General features: G+C 51.4%; 1 protein-coding gene across 10 annotated transcripts in view; it reads right to left on the reverse strand.

The window, feature by feature from the left end:
• Window positions 1-4,607: 4,607 nt before the first annotated feature.
• Window positions 4,608-21,996, reverse strand: part of LOC116954936 (double-stranded RNA-specific adenosine deaminase-like) — a 66,223-nt gene continuing 48,834 nt past the window's right edge. For all 10 annotated transcript variants that reach the window (XM_032975785.2, XM_032975781.2, XM_032975782.2 and 7 more), the window contains 6 exons: window positions 17,798-17,914; window positions 16,948-17,087; window positions 12,472-12,654; window positions 10,440-10,573; window positions 9,486-9,613; window positions 4,608-8,940 (listed from right to left, as the gene is read on the reverse strand). In XM_032975785.2, the coding sequence (XP_032831676.1) occupies window positions 8,685-8,940; window positions 9,486-9,613; window positions 10,440-10,573; window positions 12,472-12,654; window positions 16,948-17,087; window positions 17,798-17,914 (958 nt within the window). In that variant the 3' untranslated portion in view covers window positions 4,608-8,684. The remainder of the gene's footprint in view (window positions 8,941-9,485; window positions 9,614-10,439; window positions 10,574-12,471; window positions 12,655-16,947; window positions 17,088-17,797; window positions 17,915-21,996) is intronic.

Below are 21,996 nucleotides of genomic sequence, written 5' to 3' on the forward strand. Positions count from 1 at the left end.
CACACAGATTCACACACACACACACAGACACTCACACACACAGATCACACACACACACAGACACACACACTCACACACACACAGATTCACACACACACAGACACACTCACACCGATTCACACACACACACTCACACACAGACACACACACTCACACACACATAGATTCACACACACAGATTCACACACAGACACACACACTCACACACACAGATTCACACACACTCACACACAGATTCACACACACACTCACACACACAGATTCACACACACACAGACACACACAGATTCACACACACTCACAGATTCACACACACACAGACACACACACAGATTCACACACAGACACACACACTCACACACACAGATTCACACACACTCACACACAGATTCACACACACACTCACACACACAGATTCACATACACACAGACACACACAGATTCACACACACTCACAGATTCACACACACACAGACACACACACACTCACACACACTCACAACAACCGCCATTCGCCACTAAGTGGCGGTGACGTCACCACGACGCTTGTGCCAGGCTATGTGCACCGTGAGGCCACGTGAAGTGTCGAACGCCCGCTGGCAGGAGGTCACTGGGCAGACCCAGGTGCCACGGGTCGACTGACTGAGATGAATGGCTGATGCACCACCTGTGCCCCCTTCTGTGCCAACCTGCTGTGCTTTAGCCACCCGGCGCTCCGCTCATTGTTGTGAGCGTCGCTCCTCCGCCCTCCGTTGTTGTTGGAAGGCGACTGCCTCCAACTGCCCAGTAGCATCCTTCACGAGCCTCCTCCACAGAGGCCGATCTTGACACCGCTGGTACCGGTCATCGGTAAGTTCACTCAGCTCCACGTCCTCCTGTACCACGTCACTCCATCTCTTCTCTAGCCCGTGCCGCGCCCGCTTAGCCCCCTCAATCCGGCCAAACAAAAGCTGTTTCGGCATGCGGTGGCTGGGCATGCGGGCTACATGACCCAGCCAACGCAGCCTTCCCCGCCGGAGGAGCTCACCGATGGGACCCTGCCCAGATCTTTCAAGGATTTGTGAGCTCCTCACACAATCCAGTCTGGTTAAACCCAGGATGGATCGTAGGCAGGCCAGCCTAAATGTTTCTAACCTGCGTAGATGTTCCATTTGGGGGGGGGTCCACATAGCATACACGTGTCGTGTAATAGCGCCGGCTGGTGGACAGCAGCGGCAGCTGTGGTGGACAGACAGCACACGCGCCGGTGAGGGCGTGCACCGTGTGCGGGCAGAGGGGAAGAACTAAGGGCAAGGGTCACGGAGGACCCCGTCTGAAGGCCCCTGGAACCTGCTAGCGGGTTCGAGAAGGGAGGCGCATAAAAGGAGCCGAGAGCGGGGGGCTCGGGGCTGCCGGTTCTGGGAGTGGACTCGTCTCGTCGTTGCCGTCGTCTCGACGCCGTCGTCGCTGAACGCCTCCGCTAAATATTGCGCTGCGAAGGAGAGTAGTTGGTTATCTCAGTCAGCGACGTCAGTGTTAAGACGGCTAGTGTTGTGTACAGGCCAGGCTGAGCTACTGTGGACAGCGTGTGGACGAGACCGTGAAAGTTGTTTCAGAAAGTGCCTCCTAGAAACTCTGTCTCTGAATCGTTGACACTTCATATGCACGTTCCAACTTCTTTCGCACCGCATGTAACCAACCGTGCTAAGCGGTGCGGCAGGAAGGATGCCAAACTAAACACACACACAAATGTGTGAACAGAAGTGTAATAGAGCGGTCCATTGAAAAACTAATCCGTGAAGTGTTGAATTACAGCGCCGCATATACACGTGACCAACACCCGGGACATATAGTGAACACGTAATCACTTTTTACAATTCAATATTTTGTATATTCTTTAATATGAATCATTTGGCGGGACCCTGGGGTCCCGCAAAAATCAGTTCAATAATTATTATTTTTCAGTCCGCCCCACTCGTGATCCCGACAGCAACGCGCCGCCCGCCCAGACTCACGACAACAAGCGCCAGCAGGCGACAGCAGGCGACGATCGACACGATGGGCGCCACCCCACCGGCCAAACGCAAGCCTCAGGGGGCGTCCGCCGCCCTCCGGTCAGCCGTCGATCCTCAGCTTCTTTGCCAAGGCAAGCCCGCCCCCCAGGCAGTGAATTTAACGTGTTTATGTAATTTTTCAACTTTTTACGAAACTTAGTGCTCCGAGTAACTCTTGACGAGGCCAATCGATTGACCACTAGTTTTGTTGTCGGTAAGGCAAGACTCGTGTCGCTACGCGGTTTTTCCCACCCCGGGGCAGTGATGGGACTCCGGGGTCCCCCCAATTGCTTCATATGTATATTAAAATAATAAAAAGTCACTAAGTACATGCGGTTTCATCCTAGTGTAGTGACTGATTCGTAGACACTAAGAGTAGGAGGCACTGTTTATTAACACGGCCTTAACAGTTCACACTGGGTAACTACGGCTCCCAGTCAGGACAGCTGGTAGACTGCCTGACTGCCGATGCCGAGATGGTGAAGACTCCAGCAGCATATCAGGGATCCGACTCCACACGACAGCCCTGAGCTCCCCTCCCGGGGCCCCTCTTATATACCGTCAGCGTGGCCTGGCTCCGCCCCCGGCCACGCCCCCCTTCTGGAACCTACGAGCAGGTTCTCGACGTGCCCCTTCCGTGACCTTTCCCCTACATCCTCTCTGGTCTATCACGTGACCTGCTGTCAAGTCAGGGCTGCTGTAAGCTGCAGATCCCCTTCCCCGCCAGCAGCCAGGGCTATGCTGCTACGTGACCGATTCTATGTCACTGCACAAGTACGAACTCACGACAGCCATGAATCGAATGGACAGGGTTCAGGTTCACCACTCGTCAAAGCCTTAGACCCTACTAAAAACTATACTAGCTTTACTACCCGGCTTCGCCCAGGACTTAGATTCACCATGGCCGGCACCTAGAGACTCGCACAGACATGTTGAGTTTGTTGACTAGTGTTGTCCGGTTAAGTTAATAAAGCATTCAAGCACGATAATAACAACAAGGGTCTTATACGACAGTTTATCATTTTTTATTCATTAAAAATTGTCAACATTTAATAATTCAAAACATTTTTTTCTTCTCCCGTGATATCACCGTTGGACTACACTACACGTGGCAATGATAGACGCACCAACAGCTTGGACCATCGTCGTCATCGCAGACCGTCAACCCACTGCTGGATGGACAACGGCGTCGAGATGACAAGGGGTGGTGTGGGTGGCTTTGGTGGTGTCGGTGGGTGGTGGTGATGGGTGGTGTCAGTGGGTGGTGGTGATGGGTCGTGTCGGTGGGTGGTGGTGTTGGTGGCGATGGGTGGTAGCGGTGGCTACGCACGTGGCCTCTGTGACGCAGCACTGTGGAGGCAGTGCTGGGTCGGTGGTGGTGGTGGCCGGTGGTGGCGGAGATGGGTGGTGGCGGGAAGTTGGTGGTGGTGGCTACGCACGTGGCCTCTGTGATGCAGCACTGTGGAGGCAGTGCTGGGTCGGTGGTGGTGTCGTGGGTGGTGTGGGTGGCCGGTGGTGGCGGCGATGGGTGGTGGCGGGAGGTTGGTGGTGGTGGTGGCAACGCACGTGGCCTCTTGTGACGCAGCGGGATTATGGCTATCGGTGACGACGATGGTGAATGGTAGCATCTCATCACGGCTGCAGGTGGGCAAGGCGTGGGGGGAGTGACACATTACACACAACACGAATCGAAAATTTCTTACGCGCGATGCGATGCGTGTAACCGCGAGCATGATAATCGACAAAGAATCGGCGTGGACCGTTGCTTCACCCTCGGGGTGGCGATGCTGCAGGCTCGGCTCTTCGGCGACGATGGCGAGGCGTTGCGTGAGCAAGTCTGGGATTGGGGGTGGCATTGGTGTGGATAAATCAATGTTGCTCGTGTGAAGAACGGTGTGGCCGGATTGTATGAGGGTCCATCAATAAGATTTTAAGTCGGGTGGGGGGGGGGATGTATTTAAAAAAAATCCATAATCGAGGTTTTTTTGTTGGGGTTAGATCGCGGAAATATAAATGTGTCGTTAAACCCACCACAGCCAATTGGTTAGGTCTGTCACGTAAACACAACGTGCCAATTCATTACTAGTTCAGCACTAACCGGCGTGTTGGAGAGTAAACGCACAACATTTACAATCCGAGTACCACGTTTCGCCAGTAATTACCACGGGGTGACCAGCCTCACCCCACCCAGCCCCACCCCTCCCACCCAGCCCTTCCCTCCCCTCTCCCCACCCACCTAGCCCTTCCCTTCCCACCCTCCCCTCTCCCCACCCACCCAGCCCTTCCCTCCCCACCCTCCCATTTCTGGATGCACGATGGACGGACGGACACAATAATCCCGTGGGCGGGTGGAACCAGGAGGTTCCTACCAGTATAAACAAACTCTTATATATTGTTTGTATACGTGGAAGGACGGATATGCGAATGGGGTGTCTTCCCCGCTTGATTGTGCCCAAACCTGTCCGTCAAAACGATCCGGTGAGAGCGACCAAAGGTCGGAGGTCACAGAGGCAGGAAAAGCGTCAGCAACACGAGCAACATTGACACCTAGACACATGACGCTCGAGCCAACGCTTCACACGCAGAATCTTTGTTGTTTTTAATGAATGCAGCGATCGCCGGGAACTCTGCACCGAGCCACCAAAACCGACAAAAGCCAGAAGAGTGGCCCCCCGAGTTGTGGAGAGGTGGCAGACTTTGGTTTTCCGCTCTCACTCAAGGAATGAAACGAGCGGCATCTCCGGACTCGGCAATGCAGCGCTGCCGTAACTGGCAAACCTCCGGTAAAACCGAACGCCACAGAGTGTACATTTTTTTTTTTAACCAAAATCCACATCCATCCCAAAGTTCATTCCCCTGTTTTCCCGTCCAGGTGAGCGGATATAAAATATTTATCAGCACGCCACCATTCGCCGAGGGGGCAAAAAATAAAATAAAAAGTAAAACTAGCAAAAATAAGTCGTCAAGTTATGACCTGTTAATGCAACAACTATGCTTCAGAGTTTGCTAAACAAAAGCGAAACCGCCATCTAAAATGTTAAAAAGTGTTTAAAAAAAAGCGTGAAACCCGCGCTGAACAGTTGAAGCACGTTACGACACACACGGAGAAAAATAATAAAAAAAACGATGACGATCCCGGCCACCTTGGCGCGCAAAATCATAAAACTTTTAACCCCCTTGTTGCGTTTTGCATTTCACGTTCACGTATCATCGATCGTCCACACCCGCCCGGCGTGCCGCGACCACGAAGAGGTGGAATCGACGAATATATATTTCATAAGGTTTTGTACCTCGGGTAAAACAAAAAAAAACGCAGCTTTTGTGGTCGATGTCAAGCGCCTCACTGCACCGTCCCCCCCGTTCATTTCGCAGGCCACATCGAAGGAACCGGGAACAGTTCTGTGGACGCCGGCAACGACTACAAAAAAAAGTTTTTTCTTTATCGAGGTACAGAATCATATTTTTTCCGTCGTTATTCAGCATCCATTCTTACATTTACAAAACATACCGAAGCTGGTACTCCCCCCAACCTCCATCTCCCTTACCAGTGGGCCTTACCTGGTAAAATAAAAGTTGGTTTCGTCGTTAGTTTGGTGTTAGTCGTTCGAGTTGTCGCAAATCATGAGATAGCTTCCAAATCGCCACGTTTTCCGCTGCACACTTGTCATCGCTGCACAAATCCGTCAACATTTCCTCAAATTTGAACTGCAATGCGTGTAGCCCTCGCTGAACAATTTGCGGGTAGCGAGCTGGAAGAGTCGTTGGGTGGCAGCGGCAGACACCCAGGGCTTGCCCCCCCCCCCCACCACCCAAAGCTCGCTCGTGCACACATTCGTGGCCCTGACGGGAATCGCCAAGCCCTCGGGGACGTTGATAAGCGAAATCCGCCAGCGACGAACAAAAACCGGCTGAGCTGCTCCCCACTCCACAACCCCCCCCCCACCCTCCAACTTTTGAAAGCGCGGTTCCTGACTCGAATAACGGGGGGCCTGCGACGGTCAAAATAGCAAACTTTAAGAGACTCTCGTGAGGTCAAAGTCGCGACTCCCGCGTTCGCTGTGCGCTGCGTGATGTCATCGAGCGGAGGGTGCGCGCCGGATCGTCGGTCGGCGAGTGGGAGGGAAGCGCCAGCAAACCTACGAATTACGGTGGCGGAATGTCCCCGCGGGGATGTCGCCTGCCTCGCCTGGTACGCAGGAGGTCGGGGGTTCGATCCAGACCCTGACACCCGCTGGTATATTTGGAGTTTGCGTGGTTTTCCCAGTGGTTGAGTGGATTTTTTATTCCCCGGGTCCGCCGGTTTTTCCCCGCCACATTTAAATTGTTCATATTAAGTTGCATCTGCAAACGCAGCTAATAGCTCAGTAGGCTTTACCTGATAACATAAAAAAGGCTATTGCTATGTTTTTAGTGATTTGCTTACCGTTCCCTATATCTTGCACTCATATTGTGTTTTAGTATCATTAGACCTCCTTTGCCAGTACCAAAATGTAATAATAGGGTTTTTCCCCTTTTTTCTGGCAACAAAACTGAAACCTTTTAACAAGGATTCATGTCTGCATTAACCACAATACCTGCAGTGATTGCCGTCCCTTGGTGTGGACCAATCAGTTTCAAGGACAATGCCACATATATTATCATAGTATGTTTTTTGTTTGCATTCTGACTGCAGGTATTGTGGTTAATGCAGACGTGGATCCTTGTAAAAAGGTTTCAGTTTTGTTGCCAGAAAAAAGGGGAAAAACCCTATTATTATTGTTTTTTATCGTTTTGTTGTTGTCACCTTCTGACCCACCCCTACTGGACCGTCTGTGAAAAAGAGCTTCATAGCTCCTTGGACTCCTCCACTATAAATGCATATTCTGATTCTGCTGCGTAGGTTGTTCAGCGCCACGATGTCTTCTCGGGTCCTACCGCGTCGTACCCGCCACCATGATGCGCAATGTTTTTTGCGACGTGCGCTTCCATCGCTTCGGTTAATTTCAGTTTGCGAAGAAGCTCCCGGCGGAGAGCGTGGAGCGAAACGTCGGACATCGTGCCGAAGGGCACCCCGCGGCACAACCGCGAAGACCTACGCCCGTGGAAAGACGACGGTCCTTTAAAACGTCCCCCGAACGAGGTTGAGGGGGGAGAAAAAGGCGGCTGGGCGTGGCGCTGGCCACGTGTGCCGTGTCAGCCTTCATTGGTGCTACTGGCTTACCGCGCTTACCCCAAAGGTCAGTTAAGGGGGGATATTTGTCTTTGTGACCAGATCTGTGCAACTCTATTGACACTGGGTGTTAGTTGGGGGTGCGTTTTAAGTTCCGGAACGTCTCATAATCTGGAGAATACGTTAGTTTTGTAATTCCACCTCACACTCGCAGCATCGCTCACCTTAACCTAACACGCTAAGCCACGCCCACCGCCAACGAGCAGCCAATGGTGCAACAGCCTCCGTGCCCGTTTGCCTGTGCCCTCGCACGCCATTGGCCGAGAGCGGCGTGCCCTCAACGGGTGTGCCAATGGTTCGAGTCGGAGTAAATGCCGCAGGATGAACTCTAGCACTATGGTGAAGGATTACGGTTAGCGGTTTATGGTAACAAGGTTGCGTTCACTCCCGAGGCATGCAACGATCCACGTTCCTCGCGAAAACAGTACGTACAAACTCTTTGGTCCTTTCGGTAAAGTCACGTAGATAGAAACACAAGCGATCGAAACGTCGTGATCTATTAATTTTATACCCACGTGACTTCACCGAAAGGACCAAAGAGTATGGATTCCTGCAGTCACGACAGCTTAAAATCAAGATGAAGTACGTACAAATGGGGAAATAAGGTGATTTGTGAGTGCGCTCGATTCCACTTGAACGGACGAACCGTCACATGTTTAGTTAGCGCTGGGAGTGGGGGCAGGGGGGAGGGGTTCAGGATTAGAGTCAGGGCTATAACCACGCTCGTGCCTTTGAACTCGGGGTGGAGAGGGTGAGGAGTGCAGGGCTCCAATCAGACCAAATCGGACAACCAAGGCTTCCTGCCGAAGCTCCCAGTCATCGTTCGCTCTGTGGGAAGTCGCTCGTTCTCCAATGCTGCCCCTCCCTTCCCCCAGCCAGCAGTGCTGTCGGCTCCCAATCCCTGTCCCGAGTCCAGGTTCAATGCCTTCCTCTGCTCCTCTGCCTAGGACTGACTTCCTCTCTCTCTCTTTCTAAACAATAAATATGCCCACTGTTTTTGTACGGTGTCTCGAGAGACGCTCGCGCCTAAGACGCTGGGCGTATAAATCCAAATGTGAAATTGCAAATTTGCATGGTGGTACGGTCAACTCGCTCATTTTATGTTGCTTTCATCATTTTGGTCACCTGGCAGGTCACTCTTGCAAATGAAACTACCCTGATACCTTTGACCGTTGACCCGGCTAAAAACAATATGAACTTGAGTGCGAACCCCGTAAAATCGACAGCCGACTGCGTGCACTGATCTCTGGGCCCGACTCGAACTCTGAACCCCAACTCAAAACTCTGCTCCCTAACCTTTAACCTCCAACCCTAAGTGGGGCAGGGTGGGGGGGGCGGGGGGGGGGGCGGGGGTGGCCGGGATGGGGCGGGGGGGGGGAGGGCGCTGCACCCTGCCCTACGTGACACGACTCGTCCCGTCGCTACCGGGCCCGCACTTCCTCCTATGGACGGACCCCCTCCGTCTCGATGCGGAAGTTCTTCTCCTCCTGGGGCTTGCAGATCCAGCGGCCGTAGCCCAGAGTCTCGAGCCTGTGGAGCAGCAGGCCTTTGGCCTCCTGGTAGCGCAGGCTGGCGCGCTTGGCCTGCGCGTACGTGTCCAGCGACTCGAGCTCGGGTTGGCCCAGGTGGTGGCACGCAGCGTGGAACAGCTGGAAGAGGCGCGCCTTGGAGATGCGCGACACGGCCTGGGAGCCGGTCCTGTGGACACACAGAACACGTGTGGGCGTGTGTGTGTGTGCGCGCGCTATGTTAAGATGCTATATGGGTCGGGAGCAGTGGCACAGTGGTTAGCGAGCTGCTGCGCTATGAACCCTGCCACTCAAGTTTCATTCCCGCTGATGGCCGTCGCTGACAAATATCTGAATCCCCGAAGTCAACTCAGCAGAAAAATAAGTATCTGTTGCGGTGTGTTAACATCACCACTCAGGAGACAAAGGCGGCCGGGCATGGTTCTGGCCACCTACCCCCCTCGTGTACCGTGCCGGCTCTCATAGGTGCTCACTAACAGCACTTACCCCAAAATTCTGTTCAGGGTATCCAGGGGATCTTGCCTTTGTGTGATCAAGAGCATCTACTACGTGTGTGCATGTAGTAGGTGTGAGCGAGTGTGTGCATGTGTGTGTGTGCGTGAGAGCGTGAGAGCGAGTGAGTGAGTGTATGCGGGTATGTGTGTGCGTGCGTTGGTGAGTGAGTGATCGTGTGCGGGTATGTGTGCGTGTGTGACTGCGAGCGAGCCTGCTTACGCGTTGTTGATCTTGCCGTGCGTGCCGTCTAGGACCTCCTCGGGCTGCCCCTCGGCGTTCCACGTGAGCGACGTCTCCTTAGTCTTCCCCGTCTGGCGGCCAGAGTCGTAGCGGCTCACACGACCCAGCTGACAAAGACAAAGACAACCCCCAGACTGTTGAGACAAGTGCTGTTAGCGAGTAGCACTTATCATGGGCCGGCAGGGCACACGAAGGGGGTGGGTTGGCCAGCACCACGCCCGGCCGCCTTTGTCTCCATAGTGGCGATGATTACACATTGCACCAGGTACTCATTTGAGGCCGAGTCGACCTAGTGGAGGCCCAGGACCAGTTCAGATAATCGTCACTGGTGTTGGCCATGAACGCGAATCGAATTCGGTTCGCCGGGTTCGTAGCGCAGCGGCGCTAACCGCTACACTATCGCTAATTGCACACAGACACTCAAACCCATGCATTCGCAGACGCAGTGCCTCACAGCAACAAGGGCCTGGGTTCAATTCCCAGCACACTCATCGCGCAGCAGCAAAAAAACACACACATAGGGCCAGGGCTCGAACTCATGAAACACCAAAACCCAGGGGCATGAGCCTGGTGCCAAACTCGGTGCCACCAAAAGACAAAAAGACACACAAACTCAGCACCAGGCTCGGAAACCACGATCTCGGCATTGCTTGCTCGGCATTGGCGACACGGCCATTATGAAACCCAGAATCAGAATATTTATTGACACTGCTAGGAGGAATCCGATGAGCCGTAAAGCTCTTTCCCCCCACAAACTATACGAAAATACGATAGGAGTCCAAGGTTTAGGAAAGGCAAAAGCAATTTATTTTATGTTTTATTTTACCACGTAAACCCCACTGAGCCATTAACCCACTGAGCCATTAGCTTCTTCATCGGAAGCAACCTGGCCACAAATGAAAGCTCAACAAAGTGGCTCATCACGTGCGCTACCGTGGGGTGGTTGAGCCGGTACGCGGGCGGCAGCTGCTGCTCCCACAGGGAGTCCTCCTGCGCCTCGCCGGGGCCACGCTTGTCCAGGCGGCAGCAGACGGCTCGAGACAAGTGGCCGTGGCTGTAGAGGAACCCTGACGGCGGTGGGGCAGCGGGCGAGGGGGAGGAGAGGGAGGCGATGAATGCACGAGCGTTGGGCGGTGTTTGTGGCCCGGAGCGTGCAAAGAGGAGGTGAGGAGTGGCGCTACGAATTCGGCAACCCGGTTTCGATTCCCGCTCACGGTCAACACCAGCAACGATTATCTGAATCTGTCCCGGGCATCCTGTCCTAGGTCGACTCAACATCAAATGAGTACGTGGGTGCGGTGTGTAAACGGCGGCACTGGGGAGACAAAGGCGGCGGGGTGTGGTGCTGGCCACCCACCCCCCTCGTGCGCCGTGCCGGCCTTCATAGGTGCTACTCGCTAACAGCACTTGCCCCGACAGTTTTTAAAGGCTATACGGGGGATCTCTGTCTTTGGAGAGGAGGAAGAGCGGGAAGGGAGGTGATGGGGAGTGAATGTTTGATCCAGCGGTATTGGCGCAGGCGTTGTGAAAGATGCGGAGCTGGACAAACGAGTGGTGATTGTTGTGGGGTTAGCGTTAGTCCAAGTGTCACGGTGGTAGCGTTAGAGCTAGTGTGTGTGAGGGTTAGCATTACTATTGAGACTAGTTTTAACTTCAGGGCGAGCATTAGGAGAAGGGGTCAGTGTTAGCCTTACTGTTAGTGTTGGTGTGAGTGCATGTATTGACTAGGGTTAGTGAAGATGTTAGTATTAGAGTTAATTCTAGATTTGAAGCTTTCGTGACTGCAAGGATTCATACATGACATCCAAATTCTAAACAAACACAAGATCCAGGTCCGGTTCAATACAGTACACAAAATCCGTGATCTGATCCCATCCGTAAAGGATGTCATTCCTGACTTACAGTACCCCGGTGTTTACAAATTGAGTTGTACCTGTGGTGACTGCTATGTCGGGGAGACGAAACGACATATTTCTGACCAAATTCGCGAGCACAAATCAGATTTGAAACACGGCAGAACGAATTCTTCGGCCGTGGCTGATCATTGTCTCAACACAGCGGGTTCTCATGAGATTATTTTCTCTGATACCAAAGTACTATGCAAACCTCCCGGTTATTACCAAAGATTTGTCCATGAAGCCATCCAGAAATAAAACATAGACACAACTTCAACTGAGAGGATGGTTTTAAATTGGGCAACTTTTGGAAAGATGTCATCAACCAAGTCAAACTTTAGCTGGATTATAATTATACAGCCATTTCCGTTTCTACCAGGATTGTACTCGCTCTCGTGCAGCACGCCATCACCCTCCCCCCGAACCCCCTGCAGCATAACAAAAGGTGGTTTTACGTGCAAGTACACCACCGCCTCCCCCAGAACCCCCTGCAGAATAACAATAGGCGGCTTAACCTAGCCCCCCCCCCTCCCCACCCACGTCCCTTACTGGCTCCTCCCCCCCCCCTTAACCTGTATATAATCTCGTGTGTCCCAGAGCTGTTCACTTGACACAGCTAATTTTGCTGTGTCTGTTCCACCTGAAGAAGGAAGCTTGTGTTGCCTCCGAAACGTCGTGATTTAATTTAGTTTTTTTCATTAAAATTTCGATTTAAAGCTTTCATGACTGCAAGGATTCATCTTCTTTGGTTCTTTCAGTAAAGTCACGTAGAATGTGAATAAAATAATAAATTAATAAAATAACACAATAAAATTATCACGACATTTCGGCCACAACACAAGTGGCTTTCAACACTTGTGTTGTGGCCGAAACGTCGCGAGAATTTTATTGTGTTATTTTATTTTATCAATTTATTATTTTATTCTCATTCTACGTGGTGACTTTACCGAAAGAACCAAAGAAGTTGCTTTCATTTATTTTATTTCATTTTACCTACGTGACTTTACCGAAAAAAAAAAACAAAGAATATTAGAGTTAATGTTAGGGGGTAGGAGTAGAGGAGCGGGTACCCAGCGTGATGGAGCTCAGGTAGACGGGGTGCAGGAAGTGAGCAAGCAGCGCCCCCTGCAGGCCCAGCACGTTCCAGCGCAGGATCTTGTCGCTGCACGACATGGTGCGCAGGCGCTCGCCGCGCTGGATGCCGTCCCAAGTGGGCACCACGTCGCTCGACTCCACGGGGATGGTGCCCTCGCCTGCACTCACACACGCACGCACACGCGCGCGCGAGGTCGTACACACGCGCACTGCGGCACACGAGGGGGCGGGTGGCCAGCGCCACGCCCGGCTGCCTTTGTCTCGCACCGCATGAGGTACTCATTGTACTTGGTGCCGAGTCGACCTCGGCACACGCAAGATCATACACAACAACAACCGCCATTCGCCACTAAGCGGCGGTGACGTCACCACGATGCTTGTGCCAGGCTAGGTGCACGCTGAGGCCACGTGAAGCGTCAAACGCCCGCTGGCACGAGGTCACGGGGCAGACCCAGGTGCCACGGGTCGACTGACTGAGATGACTGGCTGATGCACCACCTGTGCCCCCGACTGTGACAACTGGCTGTGCTTTAGCCACCCGGCGCTCCGCTCGTTGTTGTGAGCGTCGCTCCTCCGACCCTCCTTTATTGTTGGAGGGCGACTGTCTCCAACTGCCCAGTAGCGTCCTTCACGAGCCTCCTCCACAGAGGCCGATCTTGACACCGCTGGTAGCAGTCGTCGGCAAGTCCACTCAGCTCCACATCCTCCTGTACCACATCACTCCATCTCCTCTCTAGCCCGTGCCGCGCCCTTTTAACCCCCTCAATCCGGCCAAACAAAAGCTGTTTAGGCCTGCGGTGGCTGGGTATGCGGGCTACATGACCTAGCCAATGCAGTCTTGCCTGCCGGAGGAGCTCACCGATGGGACTTTGTCCAGATCTTTCAAGGATTTGTGAGCTCCTCACACAATTTAGCCTGGTTAAACCCAGGAAGGATCGTAGGCAGGCCAGCCTAAATGTTTCTAATCGGCGAAGATGTTCCATTAGGGGGGGTCCACGTTTCGCAGCGTAGAGAAAGGAGGGAATGACTGTGGCCGAGAAGACCTGAAGCTTCGTGCGGAGCGACAGACCAGGTAGCTTCCACACAGCGTTACACAACCGATGAAAAGATAATGCCGCTCGACTGATTCGGAGTGAGACCTCTGCCCAGGTATGGGAAACTCTCCACTCTCTCCATAACTGCCCTATCACCAATTGGGAGTTGTGGGGGTGGAGTGTCCAATGGTACAGGCAGGTGCATAGTATTGGTGTGGCTGATGGTAAGGCCCTACCTCTTAGTGGCAAGCTCCAGGTTCAACAGCAGCGCCTCCAACTCCTCCTCCGAGTGAGCAGCAATTACCAGAGCATCGGCATACATAACATGGTTGAGCAATAGGGAGCCATCCCTTGACCGCACCTGGGCATCGATCAGCCTCCCATTGTATCTTTACCAGATGAAAATTCCACCGGTACAGCTATTGAAGGTTTCACGAACTACGTGGTCGAAATATATGTGACATAATGTGGGAGCCAGAGGACATCCCTGTCGCACCCCAAGGTGAACAGAGAATGGCTCCGACTCCGGGCCACGTAGTTTTACCCAGGCCCGCTCACCATCATGAAGGTCTTTCATGATCGTGAGCAGATGGTCACGGACTCCGAAAGCACGAAGAACAACCCAGAGCCCAGGCCTACTGATGGTATCATAGGTCTTGACCAGGTCAATAAAGCAGAGATGTAGGTCTTGTTGGAATTCCCTACGCCTCTGCTGTAGCAGAAGGACATAAAATATGGCATGTGTAGGACAGCCCTTACCTGAAACCGCACTAGGGCTCCGCAAGCCTCTCCTTAGCGTGCTGGCAAGGCGATGTTGAATAATCCTTGCCAGGACCTTTCCTGGCACATTGAGGAGTGAGATGCCCCTGTAGTTGTTACAGTTTGTGCGGTCCTACTTCTTAAAGAGGGGGACCACCAGGGCATCCTTTCAATCCGGCGGAACCCGTCCAGTGGTCCAGACTGTTGTTATGATGTCATGTAGGGCAGTGTGCACAAACGCCACCCTCCCTCAGCATTTCGCTTGGGAGATCATCTCTGCCCGGTGCCTTTCCTGGTCTCAGACTCTGGATCGCCTTCAGTACTTCCTCAACAGATGGCACCTCAGCCAGCCACTCACAGGGGTGACTTCTTCTTCCAATATTTGAGGCACCACAGCCTCAGCAGGGTCATCCCCACTTTGTCCCACGATGTTTTCCAGGCTGAGGGATGTCCCCTCCCCCAGGACCTCACAGAAATGCTCAACAAATCTGCAAACCTGTTCCTGGGGGTCAGAGATTGGATCACCGTTATTTCCCCGAATGATGGTAATAGGTGTGGCGCAGCAGGTTAGCAACCCGTGACCACCACATATCCTTGCAGCGCCTCACGGCTCTCCGAACCTCCAAACGAAGGCTGTGGTAAGCCTCCTCATTATCCGATGTGGGATGCTGTCGACGGTGAGAGTGGGCCTGCAGCTTTTTCTCAGCCAGCCTGTATGCCTACTTTGTCAGCCAGGGTCTCTGGGGAAGTATGGACCGTGTACCCAAAGCAGCCATTGCAGCTGCATGAGCCACAGTCCTAAACTCGCCCATTTCCCCTCGACATCAGGAGGAGTGGGGGACGATGCCAACCCCAGCCATAAGCGATGATGAAATTCTCGCTTGCAACTTTCATCAGCTAGCTGAGACCATGCCACTTTGGGTTTGAATGGGGTCCAGGGTGTACACCCACCATCGGAGTGGAAGAATGGCAGGCGCACCTTACAGATGACAAGTTGATGGTCAGTGGGCAGATCAGCTCCACGGTAGATCCTGGTGTTAAGGACATGGGCCCACACCCGCTGTTCCGTCACTCTGTAGTCCAGCAGATGTTCTTGCTTGGACCCGGCATGCATACATTATGTTGTGTGGATGCGCCGATGCCGGAACAGCGTGTTGGTAATTACAAGGCCATGGGCTGCACAAAAATCTAGCAGCCTCCTGCTGTTGTTATTGAGCTGATCTGGCCCATGCCTTCCAATCACTCCAGACCAGGTGCCAGCATCATAACCAACTCAGGCATTGAAGTCACCCAACAAGATGACTCTCGAGGGGCCACTTTAGCTAGCACCTGTGACAGGAGGTCATAGAAGGCATCTGACTCATCGGCCTTGCCTGCATCCCCCCACGGACGTTCGTCTTTGGTGGGGGCATAAGTAACCATCATCACCACTCCTTGCCTCTGGTTGATGGGAAGGCGAGCCCAAAGTAGCCTGGGGCTTTCAGCTTCCCACACCTCACTGCCACGCTCCCACGCCCCCTTCATTCTTTTGTTAATGGGAAGAGCCACTCCCTGTTAATTGGCAGTCTTCTGCCCTGAGTAGAGGACTGTCCACCCCTCATGGTAGCAGGAGCCAGAGCCAGTCCACTGGACCTCCTGAATACCAGAGATCCAGGCGGTACCAGTCCAGCTCCCGACAGAAGTGTGGCAGCCTCTCCTCCACAGTGAGCGTTCGAACAACATTCCACATGGCCACCCGTAGTGGTTTTTTGTTGTTTCTGGAGGAGCCCCGAGGGTCAATATTCAATCTCCTGGCTCCGACAAATGGGGTTTGGCCAGGAGATGTCATAGATGCCTGTCCCCCCGTGGCCTCCAGCACAAGCTTAAATACATTTTTAAATCGTGGTTTGGTGGTAATTGTTAGTGGAGCAGTTACCAGCCCCTCGCACCCATCCAGTGCCCCCATTTGGCCGCTATGGTGGTTACAAACGCCATGAGGGGAATGGAATTGGCCCTCCCCACGGCACTGCCTACCACAGCATCGCTGTCCGGCACCAACAAGGAGGGAGGGTGTTTTTTTGCCGGACACACACACGATCACACACACAATCACACACACACAAGATCATACACACACACAAGATCATACACACACATAAGATCATACACACACACAAGATCAAACACACACACAAGATCATACACACACATAAGATCATATACACACACAAGATCATACACACACAAGATCATATACACACACAATATCATATACACACAATCATCCACACAGGAGGTCTTGGGTTCGATCCCGACTTTGACACCTGTATATTTGGAGTTTGCATATCTCTTTCTCCGTGGTTGTGTGGATTTTTCTCCAGGTCCTCCGGTTTTTCCCTTCACATTTAGAATTAACATCACGTGTTGTAGAGTATTTGGCTGCGATAAATTTCCACATGATAAACCACTTCGTTGAGCTACCATTTGTGGCCAGGTCGCTTTTGAGAAAGAGCGACATAGCTCAGTGGGGCCTTCCCTGCGGTCCTCACAGGAGACAACTGCCATACGATGCTGACCCCTGACCTCTCTCTGCCAGTGACACCTCTGCTTACCCCCTAACCCCACCGCGTGACCCCCCCCAACACGACCCCCCCGCCCGCGCCATTCCAAACCGCTCACCGTTCTCGATCTTTGTCCGTAGCTTCCCCTGCCTGGCGTTATCGAAGAGGGGGCGGTGCGCCCCCCCGGAGGAGCCCCCCCCGTCGGCGGGCTCGCTGGCTGTCTTGTCGAAGATGGCACCGTCACCGCACGGGGCGGTGCTGGGAGGCAGGAGGGGGGGGGGGTTGGGGTCGGGTGGGGGGGGTCGGCGGTTCGCAGCGGGTGGGGGGGTGGGGGGCAAGGTCGTTAATCTCCGGGTGTCTTCGCTGAAGTTTTTTTTGTTTCGTGGGGTGTTTGTTTCGTGCCCCCCCCATCATCAAGAGCACAAGTCGTTAACGGGGATCGTTAACGGGGGACGCGCGAATCGCGACGCAGCGAGAGGTCCGCTAGAAACCGGCGAGCGCGGCCGCCCGCTCGGCGCGTCCCTCGCGCGCCAAAGGCGAGATCTCGCCGCTCGGGGTTTTTTTAACGAGCGACAGCGGTTGAAAGATTAAATTGCTCACTTATTTTGTTTGAACCAAGTGCCAACTGAAGGGACCAGAATAGAGTCTCATTCGTGTGAGAGTGTCCTGGGACATTCGTCTGCCAGTAGGGGGCGATGATTGCTGCTGGGTGTAGAATCCCAATTGCATCTTTGCGATGTCATTTTCGCATTTTGGTCATTTCAACCGTCACGCTAGCGGCACGCGACGGCCCGAGTTCTCGCGAACGACGCCACGGGGGCGTTTCACGTCCGCTGCGAGCGAAGCAGACGGCGTGCGGCGCTACCACGGTTCACAACGCGCCGTCACTGCCCAACTCATTGGTCAGAGGTCAAGGGTTTGCGCGGGAGGGGGGGGCGGGTCAGGATGGGGAGGGGTCATTAGGTCACCTGATGTAGAGGTGGAATTGAACGTCGTTCCTGACGGCCAACTTGCCGTCGAACTCGCAGAAGATGCTCTGATCGGGATCGCTGGGGTCGTGCAACATCAGCTGACTGTAGAGGAACCTGCAGGAAGCGCACGCGCAATGCCGAGACACACCTCGTTAAGGCACAGTGCTCTCCTTAATGTGTGTACATGTGTTGAACTTCGTCAGCACCGTACGTAGCCAACCGTGCTACGTAAGGAGATCGGGTGACCTCGTTAGGACTGAGAGACCTCGTCAAGGCATCGGGTAGAGTGATACAGACACGCGTTATGATCCACAGACATTAACAAGTCTTGAGAGAAACCCCCATCATCCAAAAGACAAGAGATCTCGTTATGATAGATTTTTGTTAAGGTGCAGAGTGACCTTGTCCAGATGAAAGAGACACAAATGCATGCATGCAGAAACACAAACAGACGTACACAAATACGCACATGCACGGACACAAATACACACAAGTGTGAACACATGACGTAAACATACACACACAGACATATTGACATATACAGAAACGCAGAGACACAAATACACACAATCACAGGCCACAAGCACGCATCGGGAGATGTAACAATGTCAAAGATTTTGATTTAAAGCTTTCGTGACTGCAGTAATTCATATTCTTAGTTTTTTCGGGTAAAGTCACGTTGAAGAGAAACAACAAAATAAATATAAAACAATAAAAAATTCTCACGACGTTTCGACCATAACTCAAACGGTCATCATCAGGTGTGTTGGTTTGCATAAATTTATTTTTAAACGGCACATTTATTTATTTATAAAAAAACGTTGGCGTCACGCGCAGCGATTTGGCAGTTTGCCCAGGACTAGTCCATCTATTTTTTTTTTAAGAGGAGGGGGGAGACGAAATTTTTTATAATGTATGCTGTCTGAAAGCCACTGTAAGCGTGAACAATCAATTAAGAACTGAAATGGTTTATCAAATCTTTCCAATGATTGCTAAGATAGAATCCATCTTCTCGGTTGAAAATGTCTCTGTGCTTGTATATGTGGATAGCCTCATGAACGAATCTCTCATGGAAGCCAGATGGCTTACAAAGAACCTCCGTTTTGGAAAAGTCAATGGCATGTGAACCTACTGAATTAGAACAATGATCTGCTACGGCCGAGGTGTTGGTCCTACCGTGTTTAAGGTCTGCTTTATGTTCACGAATGCGGTCCGAGACATGGCGTTTGGTTTCTCCAATGTAACTACTACCACAGAGGCAACTTAGTTTGTAGACACCAGGGTATTGTATGTCTGGAATCACATCTTTTACAGACGGAACCAGATCACGGATTTTATGTAATGTGTTGAAACGGACCTGGATCTTGTGTTTATTCAAGATTTTGGAGATCTTTTTTGTGATCCCAGCAATGTAGGGTAAAGTGATGGTTTTGAAAGGCTCCTCAAGAGGGTTCTTCTTCATGGTTTGAGTGATAGCTTTGCGGATTGTATAGTCGGAGTAACCATTAGCCCTAAGAGCTTGGTGTACGTGCTTGAGTTCACTGCTTATGTGTTCCTGGTCGGATATGCATTGGGCTCTATGATACAGAGTCTTGATGAGAGAATTCTTCTGTGATGGATGGTGGTGGGAATCCGGTTTCAGATAAGCATCCGTATGGGTAGCTTTCCTGTAGACAGAGTGGCTCATTGAACCATCAGGTCTCTTTTTAATTAGGACATCCAAAAAAGGTATCTTGCCATCTATTTCGACTTCCATGGTAAATCTGATGGCTGGGTGTATGGAATTGATGTGGTCGAAGAATTGGTCTAGAGCAGGCCGGCCATGTGGCCAGATGACAAAAGTGTCATCCACGTACCTCTTCCATAAGGTTGGGCGCAGAGTGGCAGTCTGGATGGCGTCAGTCTCAAATTTCTCCATGAAAATGTTAGCTATAGACAATATGACAATATGACTGCCTCTTCAGCTGCTACTATGTCGACCAAATGTAAGGAAAACCTGATTTCCAAATTTAACCTCCTCTTCAACAAAAGACCGGACCCACACACCAAAAAGTTAGACGTTAATAAAGTCGTAATTAATCGCAGTAACAGTTCTATTTCCGATGGTCTGAAATCCGTTTTAGCTAAAGGTCTAAACTTTGCAGTCACACCTAAACACATACCAGTTAATGATATAATTGCCCAAGTAGACGTTGCTCTCAGGGGCCTGGGTCACATCGCTGCAGATGTAGCAAGATCTGAAATCGCTGCAACCCTCAAAAACGCTAAGATGCCAGCTAGCAACCTCAGCAAAGATGAGCGTTTTGAATTATATAAATTAAAAAAGAGGAATGATATTGTAGTTCTCTCAGCTGACAAAGGCAATGCTACTGTCATCATGGATAAAATAGAATACAACAACAAAATTAAAGAATTACTCGACGATGGTAGTTATACAAAAATAAAAAGAGATCCCACCAACAGCCTCGTCACACAAACCAACAAAATAATTTCTGATTCAACCGCATTAATTGATCAATCTAAACAGTTTTCGTTGAAACCTTCTGCTGCCAGGCCACCAAGATTATACGGCTTACCAAAAATACATAAAGTTGATACACCTCTTCGTCCCATAGTCTCTACTATCAGCTCCCCCACCTACAAACTAGCTCGTTTTTTGTCTGAAATCCTGCGTCCTTTCACTGGAAAGACCACCTCTGCGGTACAAAATTCTACTCACCTGGTATCAACAATCAAGGGTATTTCCCTGTCCCCAGACGACCTGCTTGTCAGTTTTGATGTAGTTTCCTTATTCACCAAGGTTCCTGTACCTGACACCATTGCAATCATTGAAGACTTGGTTCATCAAGGACTAAACACTGAGGTACCCCCCCTGGTGAGACACTGTTTAACCAATACATACTTCACTTGGAATGGAACTTTCTACAAACAAACTGAGGGCACCCCAATGGGCTCCCCCCTTTCTCCAGTTATAGCTAACATTTTCATGGAGAAATTTGAGACTGACGCCATCCAGACTGCCACTCTGCGCCCAACCTTATGGAAGAGGTACGTGGATGACACTTTTGTCATCTGGCCACATGGCCGGCCTGCTCTAGACCAATTCTTCGACCACATCAATTCCATACACCCAGCCATCAGATTTACCATGGAAGTCGAAATAGATGGCAAGATACCTTTTTTGGATGTCCTAATTAAAAAGAGACCTGATGGTTCAATGAGCCACTCTGTCTACAGGAAAGCTACCCATACGGATGCTTATCTGAAACCGGATTCCCACCACCATCCATCACAGAAGAATTCTCTCATCAAGACTCTGTATCATAGAGCCCAATGCATATCCGACCAGGAACACATAAGCAGTGAACTCAAGCACGTACACCAAGCTCTTAGGGCTAATGGTTACTCCGACTATACAATCCGCAAAGCTATCACTCAAACCATGAAGAAGAACCCTCTTGAGGAGCCTTTCAAAACCATCACTTTACCCTACATTGCTGGGATCACAAAAAACATCTCCAAAATCTTGAATAAACACAAGATCCAGGTCCGTTTCGACACATTACATAAAAACCGTGATCTGGTTCCGTCTGTAAAAGATGTGATTCCGGACATACAATACCCTGGTGTCTACAAACTAAGTTGCCTCTGTGGTAGTAGTTACATTGGAGAAACCAAACGCCATGTCTCGGACCGCATTCGTGAACATAAAGCAGACCTTAAACACGGTAGGACCAACACCTCGGCCGTAGCAGATCATTGTTCTAATTCAGTAGGCTCACATGCCATTGACTTTTCCAAACGGAGGTTCTTTGTAAGCCATCTGGCTTCCATGAGAGATTCGTTCATGAGGCTATCCACATATACAAGCACAGAGACAATTTCAACCGAGAAGATGGATTCTATCTTAGCAATCATTGGAAAGATTTGATAAACCATTTCAGTTCTTAATTGATTGTTCACGCTTACAGTGGCTTTCAGACAGCATACATTATAAAAAATTTCGTCTCCCCCCTCCTCTTTTAAAAAAAAAAATAGATGGACTAGTCCTGGGCAAACTGCCAAATCGCTGCGCGTGACGCCAACGTTTTTTATTTATAAATAAATGTGCCGTTTAAAAATAAATTTATGCAAACCAACACACCTGATGATGACCGTTTGAGTTATGGTCAAAACGTCGTGAGAATTTTTTATTG

Source organism: Petromyzon marinus, chromosome 57 (assembly GCF_048934315.1).
Source record: "Petromyzon marinus isolate PM22_M1 ecotype Great Lakes invasive population chromosome 57, UKy_Petmar_22M1.pri1.0, whole genome shotgun sequence".
Taxonomy (NCBI): Eukaryota; Metazoa; Chordata; class Hyperoartia; order Petromyzontiformes; family Petromyzontidae; genus Petromyzon; species Petromyzon marinus.